The sequence below is a fragment of the Heteronotia binoei genome, chromosome 6, assembly GCF_032191835.1.
Source record: "Heteronotia binoei isolate CCM8104 ecotype False Entrance Well chromosome 6, APGP_CSIRO_Hbin_v1, whole genome shotgun sequence".
In the NCBI taxonomy this organism is placed as follows: Eukaryota; Metazoa; Chordata; class Lepidosauria; order Squamata; family Gekkonidae; genus Heteronotia; species Heteronotia binoei.
This window is the reverse complement of record NC_083228.1, coordinates 4,469,477-4,488,994: the sequence shown is the minus strand read 5'-3', so window position 1 is coordinate 4,488,994 and position 19,518 is coordinate 4,469,477. Positions and strand designations below refer to the sequence as shown.

General features: G+C 47.7%; 1 protein-coding gene across 1 annotated transcript in view; it reads left to right on the top strand.

Annotated features, from left to right (window-relative positions):
* Positions 1-19,518, top strand: part of GBF1 (golgi brefeldin A resistant guanine nucleotide exchange factor 1) — a 223,322-nt gene that overhangs the window by 129,689 nt on the left and 74,115 nt on the right. The window contains exons 12-21 of the mRNA XM_060240967.1: positions 2,596-2,694; positions 4,196-4,390; positions 4,655-4,820; positions 7,796-7,933; positions 11,264-11,352; positions 13,558-13,760; positions 14,762-14,885; positions 15,122-15,247; positions 15,838-15,920; positions 16,125-16,361. Coding sequence (XP_060096950.1) covers positions 2,596-2,694; positions 4,196-4,390; positions 4,655-4,820; positions 7,796-7,933; positions 11,264-11,352; positions 13,558-13,760; positions 14,762-14,885; positions 15,122-15,247; positions 15,838-15,920; positions 16,125-16,361 — 1,460 coding nt within the window. The remainder of the gene's footprint in view (positions 1-2,595; positions 2,695-4,195; positions 4,391-4,654; positions 4,821-7,795; positions 7,934-11,263; positions 11,353-13,557; positions 13,761-14,761; positions 14,886-15,121; positions 15,248-15,837; positions 15,921-16,124; positions 16,362-19,518) is intronic.

Sequence of the window (19,518 nt, the reverse complement as noted above, 5' to 3'; positions counted from 1 at the left end):
TGAACCTCAAAAAATCTCCTCTGACTCCAACACAGTTCATAGGTGCCATCCTCAGTTCCATTCCTTTCTACCCCCATCCAGGGCTGTGACCATACAGACACTAATTCAAGACATCATGTCTGCTGGGAAAGCCACAGCTTTCACCATCCAGAGACTTTTAGGACTCATGGCAGCCCCAGCAGCAGCCACAGGCTTTGCAAGATTAGGAATACGGCCTCTTCAGCTGTGGTTCCTGACTCACTTCAATCCTCTCGGAAAATCCCAGTGCATGGTATTAACTCTGCTGTATCATGCCCTTGCCTGGTGGGATTTATTTATTTTGTTAATCATTTATTTATTTAGTTAATTCATATTCCGCTTTTTTCCGAAATGGATTCAGGGCAGGTGACTACATAGATAAAACAACAATTAAAACTTACAATTAAAATCAAAACAATATGAGTCCTTCGGGCGAGGGATGGTCAGTAAGAACATGCTCTGCTTTAGGTGCTGACTGCAACAGATGCCCCCTGCAAGAGCTGCTTGATGCACGGCCTGTTCTCGTCTATGGAGCACGTTGACTGAGTTTCCATGACGGATTCTGCTGGGATCTACTTCTACCCTGCTGGATCCTTGTCTATGCCTGCCTTCTTAAAATATACGAAGACCACATTAATGAATTCTACCTCTATCATTATCTCAGGGGACTCCCCCCCCCCCCCGGGACCTTCAAAGACATGACTCTTCACAGAACTGTTCACAGGGAACTCAACTCCTTATCTTATTCCCAGGCTCCAGATGGCACGGAGCAAGGGAGGGGAGGCCCAGCCACTAACACTCTCTTTCTGTGAGAGGCATAACAGTCTAACACAAGCCATTCCCACAACAATATATGGCCTAACAGTAATAGTTATATGCACAAAAGCACATGCCAGGAGGCACTGCATGGATCCTGACAGCATCAGCAGCATTGGACTGGTTCACATCATTTCTCATGGACCAGATCTAAAGAACTGCCTTTGAACACCAGTTATCATCAGTGTGGGACCTATCCTGTGGGGTCCCATAGGGCAACATTCGTATCCCCTGTGTGGTTCAGTCTTTATGTAAAGGTCTTGGGCTAACTCATCCATTGCTTGGGGGTTTGGCTGTTATCAATATGCAGATAGTACACAGAGATATGTATCCTCATCTGAATCTCTTGGTGATATCCTAGAGGTCCCAAATCACTGCTTGGCTGCTGTGCTTAAAGGGCTGAGAGTAAACAAATTGAAACTAAACCCTGGAAAGACAGAAGTAGTTGGGAAGGCAAAGGTTTCGAATGTCCCACTTCAGGTTGGATTCAATGAAATTCAGGATTCAGGTGGGCATTTAATGAAATTGCTGAGCAGTCAGGTTAAAACGGATAGAAGGAAGTACTTCTTCGCCCAAAGGGTGATTAACATGTGGAATTCACTGCCACAGGAGGTGGTGGCAGCTACAAGCATAGCCAGCTTCAAGAGGGGGTTAGATAAAAATATGGAGCAGAGGTCCATCAGTGGCTATTAGCCACAGTGTGTGTGTGTGTGTGTGTGTGTGTATATATATATATATATATATATTGGCCATTATGTGACACAGAGTGTTGGACTGGATGGGCCATTGGCCTGATCCAACATGGCTTCTCTTATGTTCTTATGATTCAGCTGACTCTTTGAAAGCCAGTTTGGTTTAGTGGTGAAGTGCGTGGACTCTTATCTGGGAGAACTGGGTTTGATTTCCCACTCCTCCACTTGCACCTGATGGAATGGCCTTGGGTCTGCCATAGCTGAAGTAGGAGTTGTCTTGAAAGGGCAGCTTCTGGGAGAGCTCTCAGCTCCACCTACCTCACAGTGTCTCTGTTGTGGGGGGGAGGAAGGTAAAGGAGATTGTGACCGCTCTGACGCTCTGAGCACCAATCAGGAGTTCTCCCTCTCTGTGTAAAACAGTGACTGACAGTTCATTATTTTTATGATTTGAGTAGCCAGAGCAAAGGGCTATGTCTTCTGAACTGCAAAACAGTCCTAGAGTTCTGTGAAATTCTAAAGCCTGCCTGTTTGGTAGTTTAAAAATCGTCTGCCAGGGTTAAATATTTAATTTTACCTCAGCCTGAAAAATCTCTGTGTTTAGTAATTGATTATTTTGCCAACCATCTGCCTGCCAACTGATTCTTATTGATCAGATCTAATCCGTATTATTTTATCCCTCTCCCTTGCCTTTTGTCATCCAATAAATATTTCTTTGGTTTTTGAATTTAAAACCATCTGGTGGCTATTTTTAGAGTTCTGATGGGGTTTCTGTATGTGTGCCTGAGGGAAGATGACTGGGGAGAAATGTATTGTGGTCACCCTCCCAAGCTGACCCTGACCGGTCCCTTCCACCTGCCCTTGGGCTTCCTTCCTGGGTTGGGCTCCACCTCCTGCGCCACCCTTTGGGGGTTGCAGCTGCCACTCTGCCTCAGGATTCCGTAGCTGCCCACAGGCTCAAAAAGTTGGGGTCTCCTGTGTTTTGATTTTGGGGCTGAGGGGAGGATTGTTTTCTGCAGAGAAGACAAGAATTTCTGTGCTAACTGTCTTCTGACGTCTAACTCTTCCCTAGTTGTTGAGTGTGGAGCGACTCAATTTGTATGCAGCTTCCCTTCGAGTTTGTTTCCTCCTCTTTGAGAGTATGAGAGAACACCTGAAATTCCAGCTAGAGGTAAGTCTTCTGAAATCCAGATGTCGTGTTTTTGGAAAGCAAGGATGCTTAAATGATGGCTTGGATAATGGATATGTATTTTTGCCACATTTTTATCAACTCTTGTTTGAGAATTTAATAGAATGTTGCTCTGTGATATCCAGACTCTTTTTTTTTTGACCCTTTAAAGTGGATTTGTATATATGATGATGTATAAAGCAGGGGTGTCAAAGAGGCCCTGAAAGGCTCAGATCTGTCCCTCGAACAACTGACCTCCGACCCAGCTCTCTGACTCTTGGGCCAGCTGGGCTTTCCTTGTGCTTCTGAATCCTCAGCTGTAGAAGTAGGAGTATCTTCCCCCCACCCCCTCAGGCGCTTCTTTGACTGTCGGAGAGGCAGGCCGGTTGGGCTTTCCTCATGCTTCTGTGGCCGCAGCTGCAGAAACGAGGAAGATTTTCTTTCCCCACCCCTGCACTTCCCGGGCTGTCTGGGAGGTATTGGGTAGCTGGGCTTTCCTTGTGCTACAGGCTGCAGAAGCACAGGGAAAATCTTCTCTTCCCCCCGCCCCCCTCCAGGCGCGTCACAGGCTGGGCTTTCCCTGTGCTCTTGCAACCAGGCAGCAAAAGCACAAGGAAGATCTCTCCCCACCCCCGCCCCCAACCCAACCCAACAAGGTTCCAGTTATGTCATATCTGGCCCTCAGAAGAAATGAGTTTGACACCGCTGGTATAAAGTGTACATATTGAGCATATGCACAAGTTGATTCTGTGGTTTTCCAGGTAAATCCTGATTTAATATTTCACATACAAAGCCCATCTTGGCTTTGGATCCTCTTATCTGCTGTACCATGTCTCCCTCTGTGCTCTGCCAGGACAGCTTTGCTCATTGAAGCAGCAACTTATAAGGGTTCCAGCCTGCAAATGGCAAAGTTAACTGCCTGTACACATGCCTTCTCCGTGTCCCCCATCGTATGGAATGGTTGCCTGAGGAGTTGCGTGAGGCAGACTATAACTGAATGCAAATAAATGACTTCTCTTCTTTCCTGCCCTTGGGCTTCCTTCCTGTGTCGGGCTCCACCCACCTCCTGTGGCAGCCCTTTGGGGCCTGCATCTACCACTCTGCCTCAGAATTTATATTAATATAAGTCAGGTGATGACAACACTATTTTTAAAAGAGTATTTAAGACAGGAACAACACCGCACAGCCATTTTAAGATTTTTCGGTATGAACAAGAAAAGTGAAGGGGAAAAAAACCAACCCTAAATTTGGAACATGTCAAGGTTTACGTGTAATGGCAAATGAAAACTTTTCCCAAATAAAAATGAGGTAGAGAGGGGATTGCAGCAACTTAGGGGAACAAGGAATGAGTGAGACCCTGGCTTACTCTGGGTATTGCCAAGGCGTGATCTGGTGTTATTTGTAAATCAGCCTAATACTGTTCATTACAATACCCTGCATTTCCCATGAAATTAATCTCTGCCTTCCTTTTTCATTCTGTATCCTAACTACTCATTCCAACCAGATGTACATAAAGAAGTTGATGGAGATAATCACTGTAGATAACCCCAAAATGCCCTATGAGATGAAGGAGATGGCCCTGGAGGCCATAGTTCAACTCTGGAGGGTCCCTGGCTTTGTCACCGAGCTCTACATCAACTATGACTGTGATTACTACTGTGCAAACCTTTTTGAAGATCTCACCAAGCTGCTCTCCAAGGTGTGCTGAAAAGAACTCCTTTGCTGCTGCTCTCTTACCTAAAGACATGTATACCTTTGAGTCCTGTAGAAAATGAGACCTGGCTCACACTTCACCACAGTAGAAATGCTTGCTGGCGTTCTTGGTGAAGAAGCTTATGTCTCCAAATGTTTGGGAGTGGGGGGAACAATAGACAAATTCCTGGAGTGGGGCTCTCCAGAGTGTATGTGAGACACTGCATGTTAGGAGAGAGAAACATTAAATTACCTGTGCTTGATTTGCCAGAATGCCTTTCCTGTTTCTGGACAACTGTACACAACTCACCTGCTGTCCCTTGAAGCATTGCTGACAGTGATTGATAGCACGGAAGCACAGTGCCAAGCCAAAGTATTGAGCAGCATCTACCAGCAGGAGAAGGATGCTTTGAAACTGAAAACAGACGTTGCTTTGGGTATCAAAGAAACAAGCCATAGTAAGAACTTTCCATTTGATGTCTGCATCTTTACTTTACTTCTGTCCTGCCTTTTTGAATTCTAGACCACATAGCTGTCTTCTTCCATAGTTGTTCCATTCTGTGTGTGAGAGGTGGCCTTGTCTAGATGCTGTGCCAGAACCTATTTAGAGCCACTGCAGTGCAGTGGTTAAGAGTGGCAGACTCTAATCTTGAGAACCGGGTTTGAGCAATTAGAAAACAATTAGGAGGATGGCTGTGATTACTAAGAGTCAGCATGGATTTCTCAAGAACAAGTCATGTCAGACTAAACTGATCTCTTTTTTTGAGAAAGTGACTACCTTGCTGGATCAGGGGAATGCTGTAGACATGGTTTGTCTTGATTTCAGTAAGGCTTTTGATAAGGTTCAACATACTATCCTTGTTGACAAGTTGGTAAAATGTGGTTTGGATCCTGTTACTGTTAGGTAGATCTGTAACTGCTTGACAGATCGCACCCAAAGAATAGTTGTAAATAGTTCCTCATCCTCTTGGAAAGGAGTGACAAGTGGAGTGCCTCAAGGATCTGTCCTGGGACCTGTTTTGTTTAATATCTTTATAAATGTTTTGGATGAAGGAATGGAGGGAATGCTTATTAAATTTGCAGATGATACTAAATTTAGGGGTGGGGGGCTTGCAAACACAATAGAAGACAGAAACAGGATAATCTTGACAGGTTGGAAAATTGGGCTGAAACCAATAAAATGAATTTTAACAGGGATAAATGTAAAGTTCTGCATTTAAGAAGGAAGAATCCGATGCATAATTATAGGATGGGGGAGACTTGTCTTGGCAATAGTATATGCAAAAAGGATCAAGGGATCTTAGTGGACTGTACACTGAACCTGAGTCAGCAGTGTAATGAGGCTGCTAAAAAGACCAATGCAATTTTGAGCTGCGTCAACAGAAGTATATAGTGTCCAGATCACATGATGTGATTGTATTGCTTTACTCTGGTTAGAGAATTGTGTTCAGTTTTGGACACAATTTAAGAAAGATATAGACAAGCATGTCCAGAGGAGGGCAAGAAAGATGGTGAGGGTTCCTACAAGGAATGGCTGAAAGAACTGAGTATGTTTAGCCTGGAGAGGAGATGGCTGAGAGGTGATATGATCTCCATCTTCATGTGCTTGAAGGGCTTTCATATAGAGGGTGGTGTGGAGTTGTTTTCCATTGCCCCAGAAGGTTGGACCAAAACCAGTGGGTTGAAATTAAACCTAAAGAGTTTCCTGATAGAGCAGTTCCTCAGTGGAGCAGGCTTCCTTGCAAGAAGTTGGGCTCTCCTTCTTTGGAGGTTTTCAGACAGAGGCTAGATGGCCATCTGACAGCAATGCTGATTCTGGGAATTAGGCAGATCATGAGAGAGGACAGAAAGGGTTGCTTTATTTTATTTATTTATTTATTCTTCGCATTTGTATCCCGCCCTCCCCGCCGGAACTCAGTGCTTAGTTCTCATGGCTCCTTCTTACATGTCTGGGAAAGTGCCGACCACCATTTTGGGGTCAGTCAGCAATTTTCTCCAGGCCAGTTCGGCCAGGGATCCTGGAGATTTTTGCCATTTTCTGGGCATGGAGCAGGGGTTGGACTAGATGACCCTTAAGGTACCTTCCCCACTGTAAGGTTTTGCCCAGTATCTATCACAAGACCCTTTGAGTCTTAACTATGCAGAAGAAAGTTTTAATGAAGAAACAGGTAGCAAACATTTGTAGCAAATGCTCGCAAGACTACTTGTCTTGCTAGACTGGCATAAAATGAGAGTTACAGTCCAAATATAGGTTATAGGTTAACAGCTCATTATTTCCTCCACCTAAATGTCTCCTGCTCAGAAGACTTTGAATTAGTTCCCAGACTCCCGTGTCACTCCTCTTCAAGGTCTCATTCCAACTGGCAGATATCTTTTGTTGGTACCTATCTTCCGTTATCAGGGAGACGAGGTTAGCGCCTTGCTTCCTATAGTGGCTTACCTTCTACTGTGGTCTCTGTTACCAGTACTATTCTACATAAACCTCAAAAGAACACAATGAATACATATGAGGGTTAGTGAATCCTGGTATTGTAATACATGGGTTGGTACAGGTATGAATATATGTGCATGAACACATAAAACAATATAGTTATGAATATACGAATGTACTTTGGATAACTGACTCTTTATCAGCAATGACAGTACTATTATAAACACCAATGGACAGTTTCTGAACCACAAGTTAGAGACAAATCCTTGTCAGGGACTTGTACCAGACACCCACTCCTCCACATGCAGCCTGCTCATTGACCTTGGGTCACTTTGAGCTCTCTCAGCCCCACCTCTGTCAGAGGGTGTATGTTGTGGATTGAAGAAGGGCAGGGTATAAAACAAACTCTTCTTTTTCTTTAACATGTTAGAGAGTCATTGTCAAGTCTGCTCATAACTCTGGTCAGGCCTGCACCTAATCACTGGTTCAGGAGAAAAGCATCCTGGGTAAAGCCATACTGTATTCCATTGCGGCTAGCTTGAACTCTCCTCACCCCCCTCCTTTTCCTTTGTTATGTAGTATTGCTTTGAAATTGGAATATGTGAACGGTTTATCTGTGCCTTCTCAGGCTTGGCACCGGGGGAGGTTGGAGCCAAGAGACGCTCAAGGCCAAACCAGGCCTGAGAAAGAAATTGTAACATCAATGTGTGAATGTGCCCTGCATAGTACCCCTCCCTCAAGAATTTCTTTGAAGTATACCTTATATGCTTGCATTCTACTGTATGATCTTTAGTCTTTCAATCTTACTGTAGTCAAGAACCATGATATCAATAAACTAGTTACTTTGTTTCAACGAAGTCTTGTTATTGAATCTACCGACTTGACAGTCATGTTGTCAAATTATGTGCAGCAAAACATGATGAGTTTAATCCCCCCCCCCCCTCTTTGTGGATAACTATAGTCTACCTCTTTCAGTTGTAGGTGCTGAAGGGCGACTGACAGAAGGTCACCCCCTTGTTTTGGAATTGTTAGAGGTGCGGTCATCCATGAATGGCTGCTCAATGGCTGACCACACGAAGCAGCAAGGTTGTCCGAATGTGGAGGGCGGAAATGGTGCAGGTAGATCTTGATGAGCAGCTGTGTGCTGTGGACACCCCTCTTTCCCCTCCTCCTCCTTGACTGTGTAGGCTGTGCTGTGGCAGTGTGGGTATGCACTGACGTTTTGTGTCCCTGTTCGTACAGTAGGGTATAGGCAGCAAAGGGTGATCTTGGGTCAGAAAAAGCTTGATATCCCATCCAGATGGGAGATCTCATGCAGGGAGTTTGGCTGCTTTCTAGCCCTAAGCAAAGAATTCAAAAATATTTTACCTAAAAATGTATTGCTTTATCGTGTCCCTTCCTTTTTTTGCCTTCATTCACCTACATCAGAATAGAAACAGAACCAAATTTCTCAGGTTGCTAGCCTTTCAGTGTGGATGAAGGAAGTTAAAATATCTAAGGGGCTCTTCATATGTTACCGTAGAAGCTAGCTTGTGTGAATGAGAGAATGTGCCATACAACTGATGGGCATGGAACCAACTATGAGCCACAGTTCGTGCACAAATTGGGCCAGTTCATTTTGAACCATTTCAGGAGAATGTGCTTCCCGTGAACTCTCCTGAACCTCCCACTGGCGCTTTTTAGGATCGGAAAGAGTTTCTTCCTTTCCTCCAAGCCTGGCTACAGCACATGGGGAAGTCTAAACCGCCTCTCCACCATCCCTTGCCTTCCCTGGGCATCCTGCAGCTCAGAGCACTTGGGGAAGCCAAGGGGCTGTCTAAACTGCCTCTCCTCCTTCCCTCTCCTTGCCTGGGCAACCTTTGGCTCAGAGCACTTGGAGAAGCCAGGGGCCAGTCTAAACCGCCTCTCCTCCATCCCTTGCCTTCCCTGGGCATCCTGCGGCTCAGAGCACTTGCGGAAGCCAAGGGGCAGTCTAAACCGTTTGGTGTAGTGGTTGAGTGTGTGGACTCTTATCTGGGAGAACCGGGTTTGATTCCCCACTCCTCCACTTGCACCTGCTGGAATGGCCTTGGGTTAGCCATAGCCCTGGCAGAGGTTGTCCTTGAAAGGGCAGCTGCTGTAAGAGCTCTCTTAGCCCCACCCACCTCACAGGGTGTCTGTTGTGGGGGAGGAAGGTAAAGGAGATTGTGAGCCGCTCTGAGACTCTTCGGAGTGGAGGGCGGGATATAAATCCAATATCTTAAACCGCCTCTCCTCCTTCCCTCTCCTTGCCTAGGCAACCTTTGGCTCAGAGCACTTGGAGAAGCCAAGGGCCAGTCTAAACCGCCTCTCCTCCATCCCTTGCCTTCCCTGGGCATCCTGCGGCTCAGAGCACTTGGGGAAGCCAAGGGGCAGTCTAAACCACCTATCCTCCTTCCCTCTCCTTCCCTGAGCATCCTGTGGCTCAGAGCACTTGGGGAAGCCAAGGGGCAGTCTAAACCCAAGTGCTCTGAGCTACAGAATGCCCAGGGAAGAAGAGGAAAGGAGGAGAGGTGGTTTAGACTGCCCCTTGGCTTCCTCAAGTGCTCTGAGCCACTGGATGACCAGGCAAGGAGAGGGATGGAGGAGAGGCGGTTTAGACTGCCCCCTTGACTTCCCTGTGCCTCAGAGCATTTGGGGAAGCCAAGGGGCAGTCTAAACCGCCTCTCCTCCTTCCCTCTCCTTGCCTGGGCATCCAGTGGCTCAGACGACTTGGGGAAGCCAAAGGGCAGTCTAAACTGCCTCTCCTCCATGCCTCAACTCCCTTAGGTGTCAGTGCAGCTGCAGGTCACTTAGGGAAGCCGGGTTGGGGGGAGGGTGGCGGTTTAAATGGCTTCTCAGGGAATCCCGTGATTGTGGGGCAATTGGGGAAGTCAAGCTGCCCCCCCTCAGAGCCCCAGTGGAGCCTGCAAGGAGACCTGTCCCCATAGAATCAGCTGTTTTGTGGGCTCTGCTTGGCTGCCTGGCTTTGACCCCAGCTGAAGCCAGGGGCAAACCTCCCCCTGATCTTCCTTTGCCTCCCCAGCTCTCCTGCCAGGGCTGACTGGCTGGCTGGGTTAAGGGAGAACGATCCAGGAGAGATCTCTCCATTGTACCCTGTGGCCCAATAGGGTACCGTGGAGAGATCGTTCTACGACTGCAGCACAACTCCAGAGAAGGGCTTTAAACTCTTACTCCCCTCCTTTCTAGAGGTGCACCACAGTGACTCTCCCCCTCCCTCCCCCCCCCCCCCAGGCATGCCAATGCTGCAGGCTGGCTGGGGAAGGAAGGGGTGGCATTTGAATGCTGTTACCTCTCTCTTTCAGCTGTGGAGCTGCTGTTGGTGTCCACAGCTTGCCTTGCCTGACAGACCAGCTGGGGAAGGGAAAGGGACTCTGCTGAGCTCCCAAGCCTCTCTTCCTTTCCTGGCTGCAGAGGGCTGGCTGGGGAAAGGAAAGGAAGAGAGGGGCGAACTGCCCAAGGGGAAGGGAAGGGAGCTCTGGAGGTGTTTAAATTCCTTTGGAGCTCATTGGGGACCAAATGAACTGGATGAACCACAAAATGGTTTGGGCAATCAAATGAACCATGAACCAAAATGAAACACTGGTTCGGGCAATAAAGCAAACCAGCCACCACCGGAGAGCCAGTTTGGTGTAGTGGTTAAGTGCACAGACTCTTTATCTGGAGAACTGGGTTTGATTTCCCATGCCTCCACATGCACCTGCTGAATGACCTTGGGTCAGTCACAAGTTCTCAGAGCTATTTCTCTCAAGAGCAGTTTTTGTCAGAGCTCTCTCAGCTCCACATACCTCAGAGGGTGTCTGTTGTGGGGAGGGGAAGAGAAAGGAGATTGTAAGCCACTCTGAGACTCCTTTGGGTAGTGAAGGCGGGGTATAAATCCAATATCTTCTCTTTTATTTCCCAGTTGGTGCCCATCCCTAGTAGCTATCCTTTTCTGTCCCATAATGTGTGAAATATTTGTGTGCCTCTTTCTCCCTCCCTCATCTGTGGCTTCTCATATTGTGTTTCCATTATTTCCTCCAAAAAAGATAGTTGAGAAGCCTGTGCATTAATAATAATAATAATAAAATTTTATTTATATCCCGCCCTCCCCGCCGAGGCAGGCTCAGGGCGGCTAACAACATTCATAGAATAATTATACAATACAGTAATTATATAAAAACTTTAAAATCAACATTGTCTTAAAACCATTACAGAAGGAAAGGTGTTCTACGTGGCACTTCTCCTGCCACGTGTGAAGCAGTCCTGTGCGGGTTTTCAGCTAGATCAGTGTTGTTCCCTGGTGGACTAATATTCTCCTACAAGAATGGTGGCTGACCAAGAAAGCAGTGCTGTTCAGCAGGAGTGGAGGGGAGGTGGTTGCCTGGTAAAGTCAGCAGCACTCGCTGTTGGGAAGGATCCACCAAGAAAGAACCCTGCTTTTGTTTTCAGTGGAGAAGACCGTGCCGAGGAAGCCTACTCGCTTTTCCTGCCTGCTGCCTCCAACAGCGGAGTTGATAAAGATTAAAAGTAAAAAGAAGGTATGTGCTCTTCTTGCGGTTTCTGAAATGCATCCAGTACGTCAAAGATTCTGTTTTCAGCCTAGTCAAAGAGAGGAGTGGGGATGTGAGGAAAGAGGAAAAGCAAGAGAAGGTAGAGGAAGAAATGGAATCTGAGTGTGCCTGAGGGATGGAGGAGTCTTCAGGGAATGTCTACATGCTCCATAGTAGCAGGAATAGAATACAATCTGAGAGAGGTCACAACAAAAAATGCAAGCTAGTGACCAATTTACTAAGAAGTATGTAGAAATCAGTCCAAGAAGCCACATACTGAGCTGTAGCCGATGTGAAATTGCTGCTGGAGACACTCTGTGTCCCTCTTTTTTGAAAATTGTGTAAAGAATCTATATAATTGAATCAATATTGGTCCCAGGTCTGATGAAGACTGGAAAGAAACAAGTACTTAATCCATTGGCTTGTCACCACACTACTTTGGGACTTGAATATACAGGTTTTGGACATTTGGACTGATTTCTATATACTTCTTAGTAAATTGGCCATAGTAGCAGGAGGCAGACAGACGTCTCAGGGACAGAGGAGATTTGTATGGCTGCGGCAGCATCAGCAGCAGAAGAGAGAGCTGAGATGGCTGAGGCCTTGGTGTGTGTGTGTGGGGGGGGGGAGGGGGTTGAAGGAGCATAGGGCAAGAAGGGGGCATGGGGAGAGAAACAGAGGAGAGTGGCTGCATGGACGGAAACAAAAACATCCAAGCGAGTACAAGGGACAGCAGGAAGTGATCTTTTCTTTTCCACTAACACCATGTTCATAAATCAGACCTGAATTCTCCCCCCCCTTCCCCCGCTGGCTGTGCTGGTAACAGTAAAACACGGCACTGGAACGACGCATCCACCACCTTGCCTCAGATATCCCTTTATTACTATTTCCTTTGTTTCTCAACACTGGTTGAAAGAAGCAGGGCAGAGCTTTAGCCCTTGGTGGGTGTTTCACAGAAGGCTGAGCTCATTTCCTCTTTTCTAGGCATCTTAATTCTGTGATGCGTTATGAATTTTAGTTCAAGCAGACATGCTATTTGCTGATAGAAGGTGGGTTGTTCTTGTGGTGGGGGTTTTGCATTGGGGAAATGCTTCTGCCACCTCTTACTAAGAATTCACATTCTGGGGGCTATAAGTTGTACCTGGATGAGAGATGAGGGTGTTGAGAACTGACATTTATTCTGGGGCTTGGTGTTTGCGTTGGATCTCTAGACACACACAACCTTTAGTTAACCCCTTCTTGGGTTGCTGCTTATGACATTATACAGTTATGGTTACCTGTCTGAGAACCTTAGAAACCGAGTTCTTGTAAATATTAAAAGCAAGAACTGGCAAACAATTGCAGAACAGAACACTGCCCTTGTGGCCTTACTCCTGGCACAACAGTTACTTGCATTCCATTGGAAAAACATTGCCAAGGATTAGGTGTCTTTATGATCCATCTCTCTGACAGCTCTGTCTTGACTCTAATTGGCCCTTCCTGGCAGCTGCCCCCCCTTCTATATGTAGTGGTTGAGGAAATTCTGTTGCACAGTATCTGAGGAAGTGTGCTTGCACAGGAAAGCTCATCCCTTGAACAAGACTTAGTTGGTCTTAAAGGTGTTACTGGACTCCACTGTTGTTCAGCTGCGTAGATTCTTAAACTGGCTAAGTGAGAGACAGCTTGTGGCTGCTCATCTTTGTGGCATTTTAAGGACCTTGCTTTCACCTTCAGCTTTCATTCCGAACACTCAGAGAACTGCTTCTTGCTTCAGATGGTTGTCTGTGGAAAAGTGACAGCAGGAAACAGTCAGGCTTCTGCTCTCGCTTCACAGAGAAATAGGAACAGACTGACGTATGTTCAATACTTCACTATGGTAACAGTATTATAGTTAACAGTATTTTATCATTTTTGGCTGATCCTTCCCCAATCGTGTGAAAACACTGTCCTGGGAAGAGCCAGGCAGGCAAAGCCAATATCTTGGGCCTGCTTATTCTTTGCTTGTAAAATTTTACTATATCATTTTGATGTACCTCTTCTGTCATATCTCGTGAGGACCCTTGCTCACAAAGACAGACGCATCTAAAGAATGAAGAGTTTTTTATATGGAATGTCTTTCTCCTGTGCCTAGCAAACAAGAAATGGAAATTGTTCTTAAGGGAGAGTCAGTCGTGTAGGAAGGTCTGGCTAATTGCTTTGATCTACCCTTTTCAGCTCTTGATAAGTGGCTCAGAACAATTCAACCAGAAACCTAAAAAGGGGATACAGTTTCTACAGGAGAAAAAACTTTTGGCTACCCCCATGGACATTGATGAAGTGGCAAAATGGCTGCGGGAGAATCCAAGACTAGACAAGAAAATGATTGGGGAATTTGTGAGTGACCGGAAGAACACAGACTTGCTCGAGAGTTTTGTGGGGTGAGTAGCAACAGTCAGCTCTTCACTTTGATTTGGTCCTGAAGAGGACGACCGTTGAGAGAGTCATTGCCTAGCAGAGTGAATGGACATTGCCTAGCCGAGTGCAGACATGCTTCTAGCACTTTCCTCCCAGGGCTTTGGAGGAGCCTATGTGCTTCTTCCCCCATTTCCCCCCTGCAAGAGTGTCTGGTCTGAGAAAGGGAGTGGGCGGCACAAAGGTATCCAGTGAGTTTTCTGGCTGACTGGGGATTTGAACTTGGGTCTTCCGGTTCTCACCTTACACTCTAAGCACTGCACTCCACTGGCTCCATTGACTTTCAACCTTGTGCTCACTTTGGTTGGGGTTTCCAGTTTATCTGTCATCTTCCCTAATGAGGCAGAGGTCCTAGGAGGGAGAAAGTTTACCAGTTAAGAAGTCCTCCAAGAGAGAGTGTTTCCTGAACAGTAGTTTGTGATTTGGCTGCAGACAACATAAAGTTGTAATAACAATGCGGGAATCTATAATGGGTGGATAAGCCCACAGGGACACATCTGTCCTCTTGCTCGGACCCCTCTCTTGCCTCCCTCTCGTGTCCCAGCCGGAGTCCTGGAAGGCTGCGCTCCTTCCTTCCTGCGGGCTTGACAGAGGCAGTCTGTCTGCAGGGGTGTCCTCATTTTAATAAACTTTTAGATAAAAGGTGAAAAGGTGGAGGTTTCAACAAGGAAAGGCTGAGTATTGCAACGCGGGTGAGGCATTTTGCATTGCAAAGCAGCGCTGTGCTCTTTCCTCTTGGTCCCACAGCTGTTTGTCTCCACCAAGCAGGAAGCCAATATCGTGTCAGGTGCCTTCCCTGCTTTATAGAAGATGGAACAAGCCCAACTCTTCCTGTCCATGAAGTCACTGCCCGGAAATAACCTCTTCTATCTTCTGGCCCTCAGAAACGTTGGGGTCTGAGCCTGTCTGCCACTCGCTCCCTGCCTTCTTTCTAACTGCTGCCTTTGGGTCACTACCTTTCTTCCAGGACTTTCAGCTTCCAAAGCTTGCGACTGGACGAAGCCCTGAGGCTCTACCTAGAAGCCTTCCGGTTGCCAGGAGAAGCCCCTGTCATCCATAGGCTTTTGGAAGCCTTTACAGAACATTGGCGAGTGAGTTTTGGCATCTCTTGTTTGTGCACAATTAAGGTCACGTGAAGCAAGACTTTGCTGGCTTGTTGTCTTCAGCGGTGGCTGGGCAGCGGCAACGAAGAAAGCAGGCAACTCGATCAGGGCACTTTATGGGGGAGTTTTCCAGAAAGTTACACTGGAGCAGCAGGAGACTGATGGAAATAAATATTTTGAGAGATTTATAATGGTTCTGACTCGCACTGCTTTTTACTTTCCAGAAATCAAATGGGTCCCCATTTGCAAATAGTGATGCTTGTTTTGCCTTGGCCTATGCTGTTATAATGCTGAACACTGACCAGCACAACCATAATGTCCGGAAACAGAATGTACCCATGACTCTAGAGGTGAGATTTGTAGCAGTGTTCACTTCCCTTCGTGTCCTGGTATTTCTGTTGGCTGTGGTGACTAAAGGCAAATCTGCTCATCCAGAGGCCACGGACCTCTGAATGCTCGCGCCAGAAGGCAACACCAGGGGAAGGCTTCAGCCTCTGGGCCTTGCTGTGAGCCACTGCACTGGATTGACTGCTGGTTTGATCCAACAGGGCTCTTATTGTGTTCTTCTCTTCTTTAAGCTCTTTAGCCCTCCCACTCTCACTGTCTTCTGCACCAACTTAACTTGCAAGGTGCTAAAACAGAATATTAACCCCCCAAGTGCTAGTACAGTTAGTGATAAAGTATACCAATACTTGGCATATGATGTTAAACTGGATTTGAGAAGGCCATGCAGAATGCAACGCAAAGAAACATCACCATTTAGGATTTGGTGTTCTTTTGCCTTGGAGTCACTGACTGTATGTGATGCGGAGCCCCCCACTCCTCTCCTCTCCGCACTGGAAACCCTGTTTGTGGAACACCCCGTTTCCTGGCAGTGAGGAGTGATCTGAGAGTCTGGCAGCCTGAATGGAGTCTTTATGGGTTTCATTGCTCTTTACAGGAATTCCGAAAGAACCTGAAGGGGGTCAATGGAGGCAAAGACTTTGAGCAGGACATGCTAGAGGACATGTACCATGGCATCAAGTAAGTGGGGGGTGGGGTGGGCATGATCAGAAAGACTGATAGCTGATGAGGGACTAATCCTTTTCAGATTTCTCCCAAACTGGTCTGGGACTCTTACTGGCCTGCGCTTGTAATTTATTGGGTTATTGTCCTGGCATACACGGGGTGTCAGTGCAAAAGATTAAAAAGGAAAACATATAATCTTTGTGCTGTCCTCACTAATAGAAATGAAGAGATAGTGATGCCGGAGGAGCAGACGGGCCTTGTGAAGGAGAACTACGTGTGGAGTGTGTTGCTGCATCGTGGGGCCACAGATGAAGGCATCTTTCTGCACGTGCCACCCGGCAGCTATGACCACGACCTCTTCGTCATGACATGGGGGCCGACTGTGGCTGCCCTGTCCTATGTTTTCGACAAAAGCCTAGATGAGGCAATAATCCAGAAGGCACTCTCTGGTTTCAGGTAACTCATTTTTGCATCATTTAGCAATTCTTTGTTTTTGTCATACAGCTTTTTTTTTACTTTGACGGAAGCATCTTCATCCAAAGAAGGTGGAGACTAGGGATGTGCCAAAAAAATAAATAAATCTTTTTTTCCAGATTCAGGTATATTGGACCCGAATAATAATTGGTATTCCTGAAAATTTCCAAATACCAATATCAGTATTGTATTCGGATTCAGGAATCCCAAATCTATCTGGGTCCATTATACCCTAAGGGGCCATTAGTAGTCAGTGGCAAATCTCCTAGGGAATATTCAGTGATCTGGGGGGGAGGGGGTTTGAGGTTGAGGCACCAAATTTGCAGTGTAGCTGCTGGAGCCTCTCCCTAAAAGAAACCCTCAAGTTCCAAAAGATTGGATCAGGTGTTCCAGTTCTATGGGCACCCAAAGTGGGTGATCCCATCCTTTATTTGGGGGGGTGGGGTGGGGATAGCAAGACAATACAACCCTGGCGGAATGTTCCAGAGAATCTTTGCAGTAGAAAGTGAAGGGGGGCATTTTTGCAAGCCCAGCAGCAAAACTAGTGCAATCTACCCAGCAGAACAGGAGCCACTGTAGCAGTGCCAAAAACCTGCCAGGTCAAATGCAAAAATCTCAGAAATGCAAACTGAGGGTGGGGGGCATATCTGCAAGAACAGCAGAACCAGTGCCAGGCTCCTAGCGCTCAGCAGCAGACCCCGGTGCCAGGCTCCTAGTGGCCAGCAGCAGACCTCAGTGCCAGGCTCCTAGCACTCAGCAGCAGACCCCAGTGCCAGGCTCCTAGCGCCCAGCAGCAGACCCCAGTGCCAGGCTCCTAGTGCCCTGGGGTCTGCTGCTGGGCGCTAGGAGCCTGGCACTGGTTCTGCAGCTGGCCACTAGGAGTCTGGCACTGAGGTCTGCTGCTGAGCGCTAGGAGCCTGGCACTGGTTCTACTGCTGGGCATTAGGAGCCTGGCAATGAGGTGTGCTGCTAGGCACTAGGAGCATGGCACTAGGATGTGCTGCTGGGCAGTAGGAGCCCGGCAATGGGGTCTGCTGCTGGGCGCTAGGAGCCTGGCACTGAGCAGCAGACCCCAGTGCCAAACTCCTAGTGCTCAGCAGCAGACCTCGGTGCCAGGCTCCTAGTGCTCAGCAGCAGACCCCAGTGCCAGGCTCCTAGCACCCAGCAGTAGAACCAGCGCCAGGCTCCTAGTGCCCAGCAGCACACCTCAGTGCCAGGCTCCTAATGCCCAGCAGTAGAACCAGTAACGGGCTCCTAGTGCCCAGCAGCACATCCCAGTGCCAGGCTCCTAGCACCCAGCAGCAGACCTCAATGCCAGGCTCCTAGAGCCCAGCAGCAGACCCCAGTGCCAGACCCCTAGCGCCCAGCAGCAGACCCCAGTGCCAGGCTCCTACTGCCTGGCAGCACACCTCAGTGCCAGGCTCCTAATGCCCAGCAGTAGAACCAGTAATGGGCTCCTAGTGCCCAGCAGCATACCCCAGTGCCCGGCTCCTAGCACCCAGCAGCAGACCTCAGTGCCAGGCTCCTAGAGCCCAGCAGCACACCTCAGTGCCAGGCTCCTAATGCCCCGCAGTAGAACCAGTGCCAGGCTCCTAGTGCCCAGCAGCAGACCCCAATGCCAGGCTCCTAGTGCCCATTAGCAGAACTCGTGCCAGGTTCCTAATGCCCAGCAGTAGAACCAGTGCCAGACTCCTAGTGCCCAGCAGCAGACCCCTGTGCCAGGCTCCTAGTGCCCAGAAGCAGACCCCAATGCCAGGCTCCTAGTGCCCAGCAGCAGACCCCTGTGCCAGGCTCCTAGTGCCCAGCAGCAGACCCCAATGCCAGGCTCCTAGTGCCCAGCAGCAGACCCCTGTGCCAGGCTCCTAGTGCCCAGCAGCAGACCCCAATGCCAGGCTCCTAGTGCCCAGCAGCAGAACTCGTGCCAGGTTCCTAATGCCCAGCAGTAGAGCTAAAATGTTTTGGCAGATGATTCAAGAAGAGATATCTAAGATCCTAGGATATGAATTTAACAAAGAAGCAGAGACTTTTCTGCTGGGATTACAAATGGAAAAATTTCCAAAAGAAGATAGAACTTTAATATGGTACTTGCTCTCAGCTGCTAGGACATTGTATGCGCAGTTGTGGAAGCAAGAAAAAATACCAGAAAAATGGGACTGGACTATAAAAGTTATGTCATGGAGTGAAATGGACAAGCTAACAAGAAAACTAAGAGACTGCGATTTAGAACTTTTTAATCGGGAGTGGAAGAAATTCAGAAGATATGTAGAAAAAGAGTGGAAAATAAAAGGACATTGGACAATTTTTGAAGATTAAGACCTTTAAGACAAGAATATAACTTTTGAAGGGGGGATCTTTTTCTTAATCAATTTTTGTTTTTTCTTGATAGTTAAAGGTACCTTTAATATCTGTTTTTTTTTAAAAAAAATAACACTGGCGGGGGTCAACTATTGGGGGGAGGGGTGGGAGAAAAGTAAGAAAAGTAACTCGTGCCAGGTTCCTAATGCCCAGCAGCAGACCCCTGTGCCAGGCTCCTAGTGCCCAGAAGCAGACCCCAATGCCAGGCTCCTAGTGCCCAGCAGCAGACCCCTGTGCCAGGCTCCTAGTGCCCAGCAGCAGACCCCAATGCCAGGCTCCTAGTGCCCAGAAGCAGACCCCAATGCCAGGCTCCTAGTGCCCAGCAGCAGACCCCTGTGCCAGGCTCCTAGTGCCCAGCAGCAGACCCCAATGCCAGGCTCCTAGTGCCCAGCAGCAGAACTCGTGCCAGGTTCCTAATGCCCAGCAGTAGAACCAGTGCCAGACTCCTAGTGCCCAGCAGCAGACCGCAGTGCCAGGCTCCTCATGCCCAGCAGCCAAACCTGGTGCCAGGCTCCCTTTTGCTATCTGCAGTCTTATCCAGGTATTTTAATTATTTAATAGTTTTATTGCTTTACGATGGAACTCTCACTGCTTGTAGGGAGGGCAGGATAGAAATGAAATCTAAAGAAGAAAATAAAAATTAGTTTGTCATTTGATCAAAGAAGGAAATGCTCCATCAGCTGAAAGTGCTTCCAGACATAAGAGGTGTAAGGGCAGCCACCCCTGGGACTATCTCCTGTGAGTAGTTTGCAGCAGGCACACCATGTCTTGAGGGAGGGGCTGA